The sequence below is a fragment of the Alosa pseudoharengus genome, unplaced genomic scaffold, assembly GCF_046254945.1.
Source record: "Alosa pseudoharengus isolate Yale_2024_CS ecotype anadromous, Long Island Sound unplaced genomic scaffold, YU_APseudo_1.1 YU_APseudo_1.1_scf_17, whole genome shotgun sequence".
Classification (NCBI taxonomy): Eukaryota; Metazoa; Chordata; class Actinopteri; order Clupeiformes; family Clupeidae; genus Alosa; species Alosa pseudoharengus.
Genome location: NW_027468640.1, coordinates 25,904,459 through 25,920,512, shown reverse-complemented (window position 1 = coordinate 25,920,512; position 16,054 = coordinate 25,904,459). Strand labels below are relative to the sequence as shown.

General features: G+C 41.4%; 1 protein-coding gene across 2 annotated transcripts; it reads right to left on the bottom strand.

Moving 5' to 3' along the window:
- Positions 1–2,313: 2,313 nt before the first annotated feature.
- LOC143127528 (circularly permutated Ras protein 1) lies at positions 2,314–15,973 on the bottom strand. Of its 2 annotated transcripts, XM_076289090.1 has the most exons (21): positions 15,741–15,969; positions 15,430–15,498; positions 14,601–14,658; positions 13,936–14,055; positions 12,855–12,968; positions 10,718–10,804; positions 10,502–10,599; positions 10,058–10,264; positions 9,918–9,968; positions 9,413–9,502; positions 8,724–8,875; positions 8,191–8,272; positions 7,602–7,726; positions 7,296–7,380; positions 6,468–6,574; positions 6,160–6,272; positions 5,293–5,404; positions 4,693–4,833; positions 4,388–4,478; positions 3,715–3,765; positions 2,314–3,259 (listed from the first exon to the last, which is right to left on the bottom strand). In XM_076289090.1, exons 3-21 carry the CDS (start codon positions 14,656–14,658, stop codon positions 3,161–3,163), a joined length of 1,983 nt encoding a protein of 660 aa, XP_076145205.1. In that variant the 5' UTR covers positions 15,430–15,498; positions 15,741–15,969; the 3' UTR covers positions 2,314–3,160. The 2 variants fall into 2 exon arrangements, with proteins under 2 accessions (XP_076145205.1, XP_076145206.1); XM_076289091.1 differs by lacking the exon at positions 3,715–3,765 and having other exon boundaries at positions 15,741–15,973.
- Positions 15,974–16,054: the final 81 nt, after the last annotated feature.

Here is a 16,054-nt window from a genome sequence, read left to right as displayed (position 1 = left end):
AAACGAGGCATTGGAAAGTTTGTAGGTACACCAGGAGTTTATTTAAATAACACTTGCCTCAGTTGCCTGATGGATGCTACTATCTGCTACTATACCGCTGCGTCGTCGTTACTTTCGTGATTTGGGAAAAGCATGTAAAAGTCCTGGCAGGAAGCGATTACATCAACGTTTTTGGTATATCCAGTTTTTAATATATTTTTTTCCGAAGTGTTTACAACTCAGTGTTAACTAATAATTGTTGCAAACTGGTACTACGAACAAAATATTAGTGCATTCCTGGATCTACATCCTTATGCATGCTTCCTGCCAGGACTTTTACGGGCTTTTCCCAAATCACGGAAGTAACGTCGACGCAGCGGTTTAGTAACAGATAATAGCATCCATCAGGCAAGTATTATTTAAATAAACTCCTGGTGTACTTACAAACTTTTCAATGCCTCGTTTTATGAGTAAAGAACATACTGTAGAAGTTTCGTACCATTCAGGGCATTATTAGTGGGGTAATGTACGAGATAAAAGTTGTTTCCATTACGCCTGCAGAAACGAATTAGTTTCTGACAGGGCTACTCGACCAGGGTTCGACCAAAGGAAAACAGGTTCTGGGAGGGTGTTTGGCTCGGGGTCATGGTGCAAAGGACCCTAAGGTGAAATTACTCAGAACCATTGCTTTAAGTTAAGTTCTGTGTTCTGAAGTGAGAGGGCTTCATCCAGATCAAGGTTCAGCACAAGATGAAATTGGCCTGTTTTGGAGTTTACAATAAAGAATTTTATCTTGTAGGTTAGATTTGTTGGTCAACAACTGCAGCACCATGGAAAAAAACAATTGAGCAAGAACAGGTTCCATCCGGACGTGCAGTGGGTACATTCCGTCTGAGAAGATTTATCATTGATAGTACCGGCTCATTTGGAGAGTGGTAGAAGCACATATGCATCTGGTGAACACATTCAGGAATGTGACACACAAATAGCCAGATAAGAGAGGAGAATAAGGCTGTGTTCCAATTCGCATACTTCTGCACTGTGCTTGTGTACTCATATTATGTATTGTAAGTACAGAAGTATGCAAATTGGAAGAGTTGGGGAGATGAGGATGCCAGCATGCACAAGATTATTTAATGTTAGCTCTGACCTTAAAGAGACAGGCTCATGTAGATTTTTACATGTGTGCATGTGAGTTTGTGTGTTTTGTATTTTTATATAAATGGGACACCTTTGTTGCATTTGGTGTTACATTGGTCCTAAAACCTTTGGGTTCACCAAAAGCAGGGGCTGAACAATACAAGAGTCTTCGTCTGTCTCAAAGTTATTTATTCTAATACTGTTCAGTTTGAGGAACCACAAAACCAGCTTCTCATTTTACCCATATGTGCTTCATACACACACACACTGTCACTGCTCCACTCCCCTCCCGCCCACACACACATCTTCACTGTCATCACTCACATACATCATACATACAGTACTCTGCTTGCAATAGTAAGTCCCTTCACCATACTTGTAGTACACTGCCCCCCCCCCTCTCCCCTACATACACAGCACATTGTCTAATGAGGAAGCTTCTCCAACACACATATTGCACACTGCCCTCTCCCCACATACACAGCACACTATCCCATCTCCCTTGTCATCCCCCCAACACACACACCAAGACCCCTGGCAGTTGGGTTAGCCCCTTGAGCCGTGGATCTGCCCAAGGTTTCTTCCTTGGTAAGGGAGTTTTTCCTTGCCCCTGTTGCTCTTGGGTGCTCCTTGTTGGTGCCCCCCCCCAATCCCAATCCTCCCCCACCTTTCTTATGCAGCCCTTGCCACTTAATCTACTAAACCCCTCTTCTACTGCACTTTTTACCCCCTCCCCCCCCATAAATGCACAAATAGGCTGACACCAGACATAATTTCACTGCATTTCTTACTTCCAGTAACTATATGCATGTGACAATAAACTTCCTTGTATCCTTCTTGTATCCTTCATACAACCTTAAGTGGATACATTGGATTCTTTACAAATTGAATATGAAAATACGTGGAACTCAAACATGTCAGATGTGCTGTATTCATCTAGCCTGATGAGCCAGACCCACTTCCGCTGGGGTGCGTCTAGATTTTTAGGCTAGTATTCATCAGCATTCACTATGATTATGTGCCTGTGTGTGTGTGTGTGTGTGTGTGTGTTTGTGTGTGTGTGTTTGTGTGTGTGACGGAGATGAGTTGTGACGTCCTCAGGACTGTGACAGTGTAAGCAGAGGGGAGTTGTTGCTAATGACCCAGTTCTAACATACTGTAGCTCCAGCTGTTAGATAAAGACGAAACACTTGGTTTGCTCATGACACTAAATGTGCTTGGTTTTTTATTTTTTAAAAAGATAAGACCTAATATTAATATAAGCCTGAAAGCAAAACTGCATTCAATGTGCTTCCGTTCCAGGTGCATTATTGCACATTTCAAGCAATGCAAATAAATGCATGAGAGAGACCCTGAAACAAAGAATTATATTCAAGACAACATTTTGTCACGGTTACTTCAGAACTATATCATTACTGTAAGTCTGAAAATATTTTCATACTTTGCACAACAATTCCTAGTGCTTTAAGTAGGGGCCTCAGTGACCAATCAACAACCTAGCCTGTGTACCATAAAAAAACAAAATCACCAACAAAGCAACCTTTGTGGGCAACAAAAATCACCAACAGAACAGCCTTCGAGACTGTAGAGTGCAAATAGATAGGCTACTTACAGGAATTCGGAGCTTTCCTTCTACACACTGTGCTGTCCGTGCATTCCCTCTATGTTGTATCTGAGTTATGTTTTTAGTTTGTTACAAAAAAGCACATTTATTACATTAACAAGTTCATTTATCATTGTGCTTCTCAACTGTAGGGGGACCCTGAGAGCAAATCTTCTTTAGTGCTGCTTTAGTAACTTCACAGTTTCATCACTTAGCATGGTCCACTCCAAAACATCATATCCACAACTTGACACTGCTATTCCATAATTACAGCAAGCTGGACCAACGCAGGACATTTACAAATTACATCCTCTGCCCATTGGTCACGTGAATCATATCCTGGCGACAGCTGAAATGTCTTTAAGGGCTGATCTTCTCGAGTCCTCAGTGCCATGGCTTGTTGGCGTGGCTGGATGAATTCTTTGTGGGCTTGTTTGATCAACTCTTCCTTGCTTCTGGTTTCTTTAGACTTCCGACACTTTTCGCCCTCTTCATTTGATAAACCACTTTAGCAGCTTCGTCTGAGAGCTCCTGAGGCTGGACAACAAGTGGTGTGAGTCATGTGGGTCTCCTCAAGCACTCACGTTTACATTTACATTTAGTCTTTAGCTTTTAACCAAAGTGACTTACAAAAACCAAGGTACAAAAAACGAGTACAGTGCCACTAGGATATTGTTAGTGCAGCAATAAGTGCTGCTCGCATAGAATATTATAAGAGTTCAAGTGAAGTCAAGGGAGGGAGAAGAGGGGTAGTCAGGATAGGGAAAAAGGTAAGTGCTAGATTAAGCATGCTCAGCTGTTAGGGCTACTAGCATCAATTATCATGATCAAGCATCAGGTCTTACGAGAAGCAGACTTTGAAGAAGTAGGGCCTAATAGGCCTGTGCTCTGATGCAAGTGTTTATTTGTGCTTGTGGTTACAATGAGTATTCCTAGTATTGTACATAGAGAAAATAAATGTGAATATGAGTCTTCGTCTTTACTGGACTGACCGTGACTGGGGAGGATGGCAGGGCATGGTCAGCTTTGGTCTCTCTACTCTCCTGCAACAGATGATTATCACCTCAGTAACATTCAACCTGTGTTACTCAGGAAGGCAGTGCTTCCAAACCTGTGGTATTCTAACAGCTTTACAAAAGGCACATTTATAAAGTATCATATTCCATACCATAATCTTAAAAAAAAAAATCCTCATCAATTTCTGTCTTTATTTGTTCTAGGGACAAGTGTTGTAAATTAGCATTAGCTATAAACACTAAGATACTAGCATCAGATAGCTGTTTTCAGTTTGTCTATGTATACGGTTAGTCTGGGAATACACATACGAACTTTCGGCAAATTTGGCATTTGCTCTGCAGGTCCATCCTGCCCATTTCCAATGTCCCTAAAACACTGGCACGCAAATACAATCGCTAATCCAGCATGGAAGTGTATTTCTTTGGAACTGAGTAAACAACTGCATTTAAAACCTTTGTTTACAAGATTGCTAAGTCGTAAGTCAATGAACCTTTTCCAGACCCACTCCCAATTGTACAATTGTGAAGGTCTGGGTGTTCCCAGGCTAGAACACTGCATCTGTCCCTATTAAATAAACGCTAATAAATAAATCAGTAATCTGCTGTTTTATTTGCAGGTTCCATCACAGGGCTACGTGTGTCTCCTGACCTTGTTGTCTGTGAGGTCCTCACAGATCATGCTCATGGTGCTGATCCAGTTGCCATACACACTCTCCTCTCTAGGGCTCGGCTTCTGCTGACTGGGACAACAGTACACATAAGTACAACTCACAGAACTATGGAATTCATTAGGTCAGACACACACACACACACAAACACTCTCTCTCTCTCCTCTCTCTCTCTCACACACACACACACACACTCTCTCTCACACTCTCACACACACACACACACACTCTCTCTCTCTCTCTCTCTCTCTCTCTCTCTCACACACACACACACACACACACACACCTGATGTCTTTGAGCAAGTCCTGCTGGGCGCGCAGTTGATTCTGAGCCTCCAGCACTCTTCCCTCCATAGTGAGTCTGGCACACAGCTGTGCACAGTGAACTCCGAGCACGCCCATGTTCAGACTGCCCGCCCACACCCAGCTACATGGCCACAAAGAGGGACACCAATGCATGATGACATTTCAACACACAAATGTACTGATGAAAAGAGAAAATGTCTTTAGGGAATATGATAGGGCTTCTGGTTGTAGGTGTACAGGTGGAAATCCATCTGGTGTTGGCGTGGCCTTTCATGTTTGCTGCCCATACGAGCCTGGGTTGTAACAGTGTGCCTTGGACTTGCGCAGTGCACTGTAATGTTAAAGTTGTATGTGGGCTCTCTGCTGTATACCACTAGCCTGTGTTGTGGGTTGTGGTGCTGTATAAGGAAGTAGTGTATGTTCATGACTGCTATTGTGTGCTGTGTAGCATTGTCTTACTGTTGCCTGGAGCTCTGTACTGGTTAAGCGCTTGTTGAGGCAGGGAGATGTGTAGAGGTTACGTTACCAGGGAGATGTGTAGAGGTTACGTTACCAGGGAGATATGTAGAGGTTACGTTACCTGCTGGTCGTCACCCGTCTCTGCTGAGTGATGACTCGGGTGACCCTCTGCAGGTCGCGCGTCCTGAAGTCCAGCTGCAGCTGGAAGGGGATCCTGTCCCTCCTCTGAAAACCTACAGAGGACACACAGAACTGACCATCACCTCGCCACAACTACAGAATCACGCTTCAATTCAGACACGATTCTGCAGCAGTAGCTGCAATATGAGCCAATGCAATTACCTGATCGCAAAAGCTACAAATAATCGTGCACAGTTCATTTTGTCACATTTCTGACTTTTATATTCTTGTCATCCTCCTTAAATGTGCCACTTCTAGTTGGTGGGTGTGCATAGTGCGTGAGGGGCACGGAAATTCTGATATTTTCGCCAAATCATGCAGCCCTAGTAGCAGTTGCTGACAGGCATGAATTAAATATTATAATTAGCTCCATTTCTGGATTCTAATCAGCTAATTAAGTCAAAATGCCGACAATGTTTTCCTGAGCATTTAATATCTCAGTCTGTGCAGAGCTTTTCCACTATATTCTAATTTGAGTTGCACCTGTACATGAAGCACAAATCACTGATATCCGAGAACAGACGCTGAGCTACATTCTATATGTAGGTAATGAACATGTACACATTTTACATTTTTGTCTTTCCTTTAGTCAATGAGATGGCATTGCATAGAAGCATGCCGTACAGTCACAAATCATCTTGAATGGTTCTCAACAGTGGTCACGTTTCTCACACCTCTACACGTACTGGAGGGGCTCACTTCCTGCACTAGGACATAAAACACAGGAAGTGCCGGTGGTCGAAAGCAACTTTCCATGATGATCAAATGGAACCCTGAACTATTATTGTATCTGAATCAGGTTACTCACTCTCCACTTTGTCCGGTTTCACAGCAAACTGGAACGTGATCTCTAAGCCTTCAGTCACATTTCCAATCTCTCTCACCAGTTTGTGCGCATCATCATCTTCAAAGGGGAAATACCTACATCAGAGAGAGAGAGAGAGGGAGGGAGAGAGAGAGAGAGAGAGAGAGGGAGGGAGGGAGGGAGGGAGACATTAACAGGCTAAAGCCACAAAATTAATAGAAACCACAGTAACCATGAGATAAGAGAATCTTACTACTAGAAAAATAATTTTAATTCATAAGAAAGAAGGAAAGAAAAAAACAGAAGCGTACACGCCATCAGGTGCCAATAGTGTTGCCATGACCCCAGTTGCCATGACATTGTCTGCTAAAGCAGACTGAATTTCTGTAGCCACAGTGCCAATGTTGACAATGTTGATCTAGACAGAGACAAGAATGTAGAAGTTTTATCAAGTGCTTCCATGTGGACTCAGACACATATAAATGTACACTCATGCACATGGAACACATACAGACACACTCATGCACACGCCACACATATAAACACACTCATGCACACGCCACACATATAGACACACTCATGCACACACCACACATATAGACACACTCATCACCCACACATATAGACGCACTCATCACCAACACATATAGACACACTCATGCACACGCCACACATATAGACAGACTCATCACTAACAAAGAAATCACACGCCACACATATAGACACACACATCACCAACAAAAAAATCATTGTTCCACCTGGTGCCAATTCAGATACCACATCTATCTCACTGAGTTTTGTTTCATTGTTGTTTGCCTCTTAGCCTATTTTTGTCTGTGAAACGATTCTATCAAGACCACTGTTGCAGCAATTTAGACCAGTCAAAAACACCTCAGGTAAACGGTCAAGCATGGCAAAGCTAATCTGATTGGCAGCGTTCAGGATGTTTGCACGAAGTGGTCACCTTGAAACAGATGGTGGACTTTCCACTGATGATGAGATCAGCTTCTTTTCGTAAATACAGTCTCCTAGCCTACTACAGCCTACACAACAGAAGCTGATAACTTCAAACAAACAGGACTTCCCACAATAACGAGACTCCTCAGACAATAGTGTGTCTACAGGAAAGAGTGACTCACCCTTCCCCCAGTCAGATCTGCCAGCCTGCCCACCTCTGCAAGGCGGCAATCCTCGCCTTCAAATGTCATCACTGATACAATCACCCTACAGATGGACATATCATTAGGAAGTTCCATTATATACGGACAAAGTTCTCAGAAAGTTCTGTGTAGGCAGATTTGTATCTGGTAGAGGCACTAAGTTTCAAAACAGTTCGTTTTTATAATTTTATAGCTATTTCAGTTTTTCCTGCATTAAAAAAAATATATAGAAGCCATTTGTGGAAACTTTCTAAAAAGAGAAGAGTGTGCGCTGCTCTCACTTACCCCTTTTCAGTGGCATAGTTTGCTAGCTGGCTGTAGAAGTAGGGTGAAGGGGCTGCGCTATGGCCTTGCTCTTGCTCCAGCTGACCTAACCCAATGTTAGCGCATCCGTCTGTACAGATAATCACCTGCATTAGGGAAAACATTGTCATGCTTTTCTCATAACCACTTGATGATTGTATGCTGATAAAGGCCCTTTTGATCTGTTCTAGATGGTTTCTGGTTCAAATGTCGAAAACAAACGCAGATAAGAAATTAAATGAAAATGAGATGGACTTTTATTATAATGCTTTAAACATTTTTGACTTTTGTCCCTAAGTTGTCATTAGCTCAATGTTGTTTTCTGTGCCACCAGAAATGCCTTAGGAATGCACGTTTCAAAGGGTCTATTGGTCACAGTTCAAAAAAAGAGTTATTGTGTGCACATCCCACCTTCTGGCAGGTACAGGACAAAAAAACGTACTTCAATGAAAAAAAAAATAATGTCCGCAACACTGCTTTAGACTCCCATATTTAATGTACAAAGGCAACATTTCGACCCTGCTAGGTCTTCTTCAGGCAAAAAATTGGTCACAGTCACAGCAACACTGACCTTTGATCCCGGGTACTGTGCGGCCATTGCTACAGAGAGAAGGGCAGCAGGGCCCAGCGCCGTGGCTCCATCCTCTCTCAGTCTGGGGGCAAAACAGGAAATAAGTGCAACATTCACTCCATTACCACAGCTCTGCTGTCCGTAAGCTCACATTCATAAGAAGAGTTCAGATGCAAACCCCTCTAAATCCGTCTCACCGCTTTTCTTTTAAATTAGCATTTTTTATATCAGGCTCCTATAGGTTTTTGCCTACAAATCGATATTTCAGAACAGGACGAGAGTGGTATTATTTGCGAAAAACATTATTTGATTAATGTATACTATGTGTGGAGAGCATTCACTCACCATCGTTATCTCATTTTTGACAGAGGCGGTGTTTAGAGGCTTTTGCATCTGAACTCTTCATTATTTTCTACGGTGCAATTCTCAATGCAAAAAAAATCCCCGATTAAGAAAAGGCAGCAATACAAGACATGGCTTTGGGGCAGCCAGACAGTCAGCAGACGTCTCTGCTGGCAGGAAGACAAACTCACTCTTTCACCCTCTTGGTGAGGAACAGGAGGCTCTCGGCGATGCAGTGTGGGGTAGAGAATGTCTCTCCTTGTTCCCGTAGGTGGTCATAGTCCAGAAGTGCCCAGTCGCTTATCGTGAGTGGAACACCTGTACCATCGCCGTACACAGTCACCTGAAATATACAGACAACGTGTTTTTAATTACGATTTCAACAAGCGAATCAGATATATTCTTTATTATGATCACGAAGACACAAGGAATGAATGAAAGTCAGAATAATAACAGAATAATTAGTTAATAATAGCCCATCTAAATGTTTTTTTGTCGTGGGCGATCATATTTGTTGTATTGCTTGACTTGCTGGTCTTACTCTCCATTCTAGAAGTCGGGCAAAATGTATTATGCTTAACCCTGTTCTACAACAAAATGTACAAAAGTAGGTCAGCAAAATATACTAAGAGCTTTTCCGGGAAAGTAGGTGTTCGTAACCGTTGAAAGAACATCCTGCTTCTCACATTTTTCAGATTTCAGAGGTGCATCAATGAGTGAGGAGGTCACAGAGGGAAACTATGAGTCACATTAAACCGGGCAAAAGTCATGATATTTTCAGAGCATAGGCCACCAAAGACATAAGATCAAAGATTTCCAAAGAAATGCTGTTTTATCACAAAAGCTCCTCTGAGATATAAAAGCCAGTCCTTCCATTTACCTCATTGTTAAATGTAACCAGAGCAACTCTCCGACGTGGAGACTTCTGGAGCAGGGACGATAAGGCCTTATGAAGGGCATCCTGAACACCCTGCGGACATCAGTAGAGGTTGCACACTTTGGTTGGTTATAATTACAACTTTGGTTATGAAATCATCAATGATAGTTTAAAAAAAAAAAAAAACATGTTTAATGAAGAGACTCCTTAACTTTGTCTGCCTTAGTGGCAATTATAACAAGGTTTCAGAGGACCAGTGGTTAAAAAATGAGGAACCAAACAGCTCTGTCACAAGAAAACAGCACAGTCACTGAGGACGTCAACAAGAAAGCTGTACATGGTCTGTAAAGTTTTCACACCTCGCGTATATCATAATGACATGGTCACTCATGAGTACTATCAATGGGGCATGGATGATATATAAGATGATATATAAACTATAAACTAAAGGCTGATTTAGCTGATCTGTCCTTATTGATGCCAGGCACCCTGAAGTTGTAAAACTCACCTGTAGTCGTGATACATATGTAGGAGACCTCATGGCATTTCCAGGTGAGGTCTACAAAAATGAAAAGAAGAGAGGGGTTGATATATAAAGACGCTGGAGACATGATTTCAGCAAATCAAGGAAGCCCGGATGACATTGACCTCTGAGGTGACGCTCATGCTTCCAGAAACATCCACGCAGAAGACCACTAGCATGTCCTCCAAGTTCTCATAATCTGCATCCAGTTCTTCGTGCACGTACATAACGTCCCGACCAGGACAGGGGCGCTGGAGCTGGGGGGGGCGACTGAGCTTGTTCCCAGGGCCTGAGAGTGGGTTCTCTGTCCCACAGAACTCACAGCACCACACCTTTTTATGGGGCAGAAAGAAGGAGAGAGAGAGAGAGAGAGGAGAATAGCTTTTGTTTTTATGTTTTATATTTCACAGCAAATGCTTAAATCTAGCCGCTGAGATTGAAGTTTTATGAAGGAGTGTTATGAAAAATAGTGAGGTAACAATGAATAATTTAAAAACTATATTACATAAATAAAAAACCCTTACAAATACACATTAGCATGAAAAGGAAGGTCCTTTGGAAGGACTCACATTTGTATTCTGTCGGCCTTGCAAGGAGCTAACTGTTGACATGACAGCTTTACATGCGTGGCAGTACACTGGCTTTTGGTTGCTCTGGATACCACTTGCTGCAAAAACAAATGAAGTATTTATAAAACCACGAAGAGTGTTGTCATGGAGAATTTATGTGAGACACCATCTTGAATGTGTGTAGGTGAGAGTGTGAATGTGTGGGGGAGGCCATACCTTTACTGATGTCTACTAGTTGCCCCACGTTGAGTAAAAGCACATTGACATTGGCTTTAATGGGGCTCTCCCCACTCCCCTCTACGCCTGAGAGCACACGACACATAACACCTATCAGCACCTCATCTCTGCACTGACTCTACTTCTGAAAGTTCACATAAGGTCTTTGAGACTTGGAGATTAGAGAAAAGAAAATTCAGCTTATTGTCTTGGAGACACAAATTCAAATTCAGAAAAGCTTTATTGGCATGAAGATTCATAGGGAAAGTGTTGCCAAAGCATACTATATGTCTAAAAAACATAAAGGGTGGGTTGCACCAACAGGGATTAAGTTTTAACCTGGATTTAATCAAGGGTTATCCATTAAACCAGTTGCACGGAACTTTAACACTAGTTTAAAGGTAATCAGGTTTACAATTACACCATCCTTTTTTTATCTTGGTTTAAATGTTCACATAAACCTGAATTTATTCTAATTCTGTTGCTCAACTGCTTTAAACTCAGATTTAAACCTGGTGCTGAGGTGGTTTCTGGAATGGCTGCATTATATTAGATGGATTTCCCTATGGAGTTTTATGATGAGGAATTTTGAAAGACGTACCGATTCAACAAGGAATCTATAATAAGATTAAATTAACAAATCATGTATCATGTACGCAATTAAACATGGTAGCGACCTGATTATCTTTAAACTAGGTTTAATGGATAAACCTAACTAATCCAGGTCAAGGTCTTAATCACAGGTTAAGGTTTTAATCGTGGATTTGTTAAACCATGCTTAAAATTAAGTGGTGCACAAGAGTTTAAATTCAATTGATCTACAAATCATTGATTGGGCCTAAACCAAGATTAATTTACTCCTTGTTGGTGCAACCCACCCAAAATCACATAGGGCTGTATTTTCGGTCACCAGCGCATGGCGTAAAGTTCGTTATTCACCGGCGCGAAGTTGAATTCGTTATTTTGCACCTTTATTTTTTAAGCATTGCGCCCAGGGGTGTGGCAATTAACAACCTAGGGAGGGACCTGGCGCATTGTCTAAAAATCGCTATCATACACCACCTAAACCTGGTCAGAAGTCAATGGCGAGTTGTTCATATGCTATTTTAAGAGCGCATGTCAACAGTCATATTGGCAGGTGCACGCACCATCCTTCTATCATTCATGAACGCACACCAGCGCACGTCCATGCAAAGCATTACAAATTGCACGATTACAATGGTAAAAATAATTAGAATAAAGATATTACGAAATACTGTACATCTCATGATGAGTAGTTATTCACCATCATTTGCAAATTGGTAATGACGGTTAAAAGTGATTAGGGGAGAGGCGAGAGACAAGTATGGAGCACAGCTGAAGACGCACTGTCACGAGATATAAGCAACTCCTCTGCAGGATAAATGTTGTTTTATTTAGTCATTTGAGCAACATTAGGGTAAGTGTTGCTTTTTCCAGCCTATGTTTTCTATGGTAACCCATTGTCAGTCAATAGTGAAAGTAACTGCATATAACTGTCTTGTCGTTGACTGACTCCTTGGTGAAGTTAGTTTCACTTTGCCAATGAGTTCAAATAATAGACGAGTGCAAATGCGTGAAGGCTATGCTAGGTTTTAGTAAAGCATGGTTTAAGAATGACTATTCCATACGGTCTTGCAAGCAGCCTCCTTCAAATGCGCCGTTGAATGCCAAAATACCGATGCATTTATTTGACATATCGCGCGTTGCGCCGTTAAAGGGAATGACAGATGTCATTCTCATTGGTTTAAAATGATGTTACGCCCCAAACACACCCATATGACTGATTAAAAGACCTAGGAACACCTTGTTACGCCATGCGCTCCACTTTTGAGAACGAAACCCCTCCCAATGTGAACTGGACATCCTACTAAATTTGAATAGACTTTTGACGAGTGACGATGCACTTTAGAATGTCATGATAGGGCCCATAGAATCATAAAACAATATGAGTGATTATAAAATAAAACACACATATACACACACACACACACGCACACAATCGCGCACGCACACAAACAAACATTTCAATTTGTTACAAAAACATTAACCACAATGACACTATGATATCAGTTTAAAGAAGTGAGGGCGATGAGCTTAAAGGACAGGGCTGGCTTACCGCGAGGGGGCACTGGGGGGGGCACTCGGGGTGGGTCTGGGGTGGCATGCGGCTGTTTTGGTGCTGGAGCATCAAACAGGCGAGGGGGCACAGGTGGGGGTGCCAAGGCCTGCGCTGTGGCAGAAACAGGGTCAAACGGGGGTCATTTTCACAGTATAGGTATCCATGTGTGGTGAAAGGTGAAAGGTCAAGATGAAGCCCTCAGGGCCCTTAAAGAGGTAGTTGACTCCTGAAATGTCTACACTACACCAGATTCGTTCGAATCCGAAACGCTTTTGTGACGAAGATGCCCCTCATCAACACTACCCTGGCATTATCAAACCACTGAAATAGGATGCTCTGGAAATGCTGTTGGCATTACAGTAGCTCTGACTTCACATTTTAACATGGACAGGGAGTTCCACAAACATTTGAAAACAATGAACAAATAAACAGGTAAATTAACAATTAAATGAAATGAAATGATTATGCATTCTCTCATCACATGATTCTTCTCGGAAGAACCCTTTAGGACCCTTTCCTGGACGAAAAGAACTACAGCTGTGTGACTGTCCATAAAAACAGTCACTAGTAGCAACATGGATGAGCACAGTAATTGCCAGCTTTGGTTACCTCGCTGTCTTATGCCTCCCACCCCCTCCACCAAACCTTTGAGCTATTACAATCAGGAAGAAGGTTCAGAGTGCCTCTGGCTAAAAAGTCATTATACAAGAAATTCTTCATTCCCAATGCAAAAAATATACAAAACTACAAGTCTGCTCATATTTGGTTAAAACTGCACCATGCTGTAGTTCCCTCTGGGTGCTTCATTATTCAAATGAACTTAAGGTGTCCACGCTTTTAGCAGTAACTGACGTCAACTTTCAATACTTCAGCATCCAGCAATAAGAAAGAATAAGGGGAATTCTAAAATGGTCCAAGCATATGAGAAATAGGAACTGAAAAGCTTTTATCTTTTCTATTTTCTATGCTTTTTATCATTTAGTACTGCCATTAATTGCTTGCCTATTTCAGCAAGACAAGGTGTTATAGTATACATATAGTATAGTTACATAGGGAGGCACGGGAACAAAGATATTACCTGGTTTTGGAATGACCGAGATACGGTTGTCGTAGTCATGGTCGTTGATGGAGCGTGTTCTCGGGAGAGGAACAGGGATGCTGGCGTCACGTGTAGTGCCAGGCAATGTGGAAGAAAGACCTGAAGTGCAAACACGAAACAAGACGAGCTCAGACCACAAACACCCAAGTCACATATGTTTGCAGAAACAAAATGGCTTTGCAGAATAGAGGTCAGCACACCACTGATAACACCTTGGTATGGACAAACGAACTGTGACACAACCCACTTTGAAATGTACTACATTTCTTTCTCTTTTGATATGAGACCACACAGTGGTCTGTACACAAGTGGAAGAATAACTGTCAACATGACTTACACACCAATGCTTCTGAAACAGGACTTCCATATTGCCAAACTCAAAGGAAGATGTCTTTTTCACAACTGACATTTCAAAATAGTGAATTTCAATTTACTGTGGGTGAAAACTAAAGCCTGCATGTTTAAAAGTTGTTGTGGTAGGTTAGTTGTGGCCATCTGGACTTTGCATTTAACCCTCCTAAGGATCTTTGTGACTTTAGGGACTTTAGGTTGGTCGTTCAGTGTTAGACATTCCATGCCAAGAGTGTCCAGTGTCATCAGAAATGTTGTTCAGGCTGAAACAGTTTCAAGTAGTGTGCGGTCACCTGTTACCATAGTACCAGACGTCCAGTTGCACACAACATGACTACAGGCAAACTCCATCTGGTCATGGCAAAGGGACATCGAGAGACAGAGAGACAGAGAGAAAAAGACAAAAGGACACAAAGCCAAACAGAGAAAAACAAGAAAAAGAAAAGTTCATTACAAGAATAGATCTGATGTTCTACAAAAGACTGAGATATAATCCCACATGAAACTTAAAACTACACATACAGAACTGCTCGAGGTGGTGTTATGTTGTCATCCGCACAACCTGTTACTTTAATGTTTCTAAAAGCTGCTCATTTCCTGCTGTAGTTTATGTAAACTGTTAAACAGGTCTGCACACTTCTTTATGGAGTTAATCTGACAGTAATCTGGAGGAAAAGATTTAATTTATGTTGTCTATTGGAATAGATTATGGCTACAGTTTTCTTAACAAACGCTTTTATCCAAAGTAATACATAATAACAATATACAAGTAGGCCTAAACAATACATTAACATTAAATAATAGTTTCATTGCTAAACATACAACTCAGAATAAGAAACACTAAAATCAGCAAATATTACAGTGCAAGATTATACTGGTTCTATTTTATACATTTTTATACTGGAAAAATGTATAAAATACTTTATTAATTAGTTTCAAAAAAGACAATTTCTATATTATTAAAGTGCAAGATTATACTGGTTCTTTTACCAGTCAATAAACAAGTAGGCCTAAACAATACATTAACATTAAATAATAGTTTCATTGCTAAACATACAACTCAGAATAAGAAACACTAAAATCAGCAAATATTGTCAGAAAAAGGTTTCTTGTGTAACATACCTTCTGATCGTGCTGATAGTTCAGACTCAGATGATAGTCAGTCAATTATGTAACTTCAGGTGTCCATGACTAAAAAACAAATTATACACAAGTAGGCCTACAATTTATTTATGTCATTTTTACTTCTTTCATACATTTTAATCTACTTGTGTTATGTCACATGATCTGCTGGGTGAAAGAACAAAAAAAATGAAATTCAAAAATCCAACCTGTATAATCTTCCCTTTATACACACAACACTTGTTACAACAGCAATCACAACAGACAAATTAGGATAATGTTAATGGAGAAAGTCAAAGTAAACACAGTACCTGGTTGCTCTCGGACCATTAAGTAAGCATGTTGGATTCTGTCATAGAGCTTCTTTCTGCTGTCACGCACACACTCAGACACACACACACACACACACATCCACACAAGGCAGGAAGTAAGGAGAGTGTGGTTTATGAGAGAGAAAAAACTGAAGAGAAACGAAACCAAGTGTGATCCTCTGTTTTAGCTGTTGTTTTTGAGCAGCAGGGTGACTTCACTGACTTCCTGACTTGTTCATTTACTCCTTAACCCCACCCACTTTCTCCCTATAATAGGCCTTCACCTAAGATCAGGCTAAGAGAAGGTTGCCAAG

Coding starts and splice junctions, on each gene's coding strand:
- LOC143127528 (XM_076289090.1), bottom strand. CDS start 14,658: ATGGAGTTTGCCTGTAGTCATGTTGTGTGCAACTGGACGTCTGGTACT. Junction 7,727..8,190: donor CACAGTACCCGGGATCAAAG/GTCAGTGTTGCT, acceptor TCCCTAATGCAG/GTGATTATCTGTACAGACGG. Junction 4,834..5,292: donor AGACGGGTGACGACCAGCAG/GTAACGTAACCT, acceptor GTGGCCATGTAG/CTGGGTGTGGGCGGGCAGTC.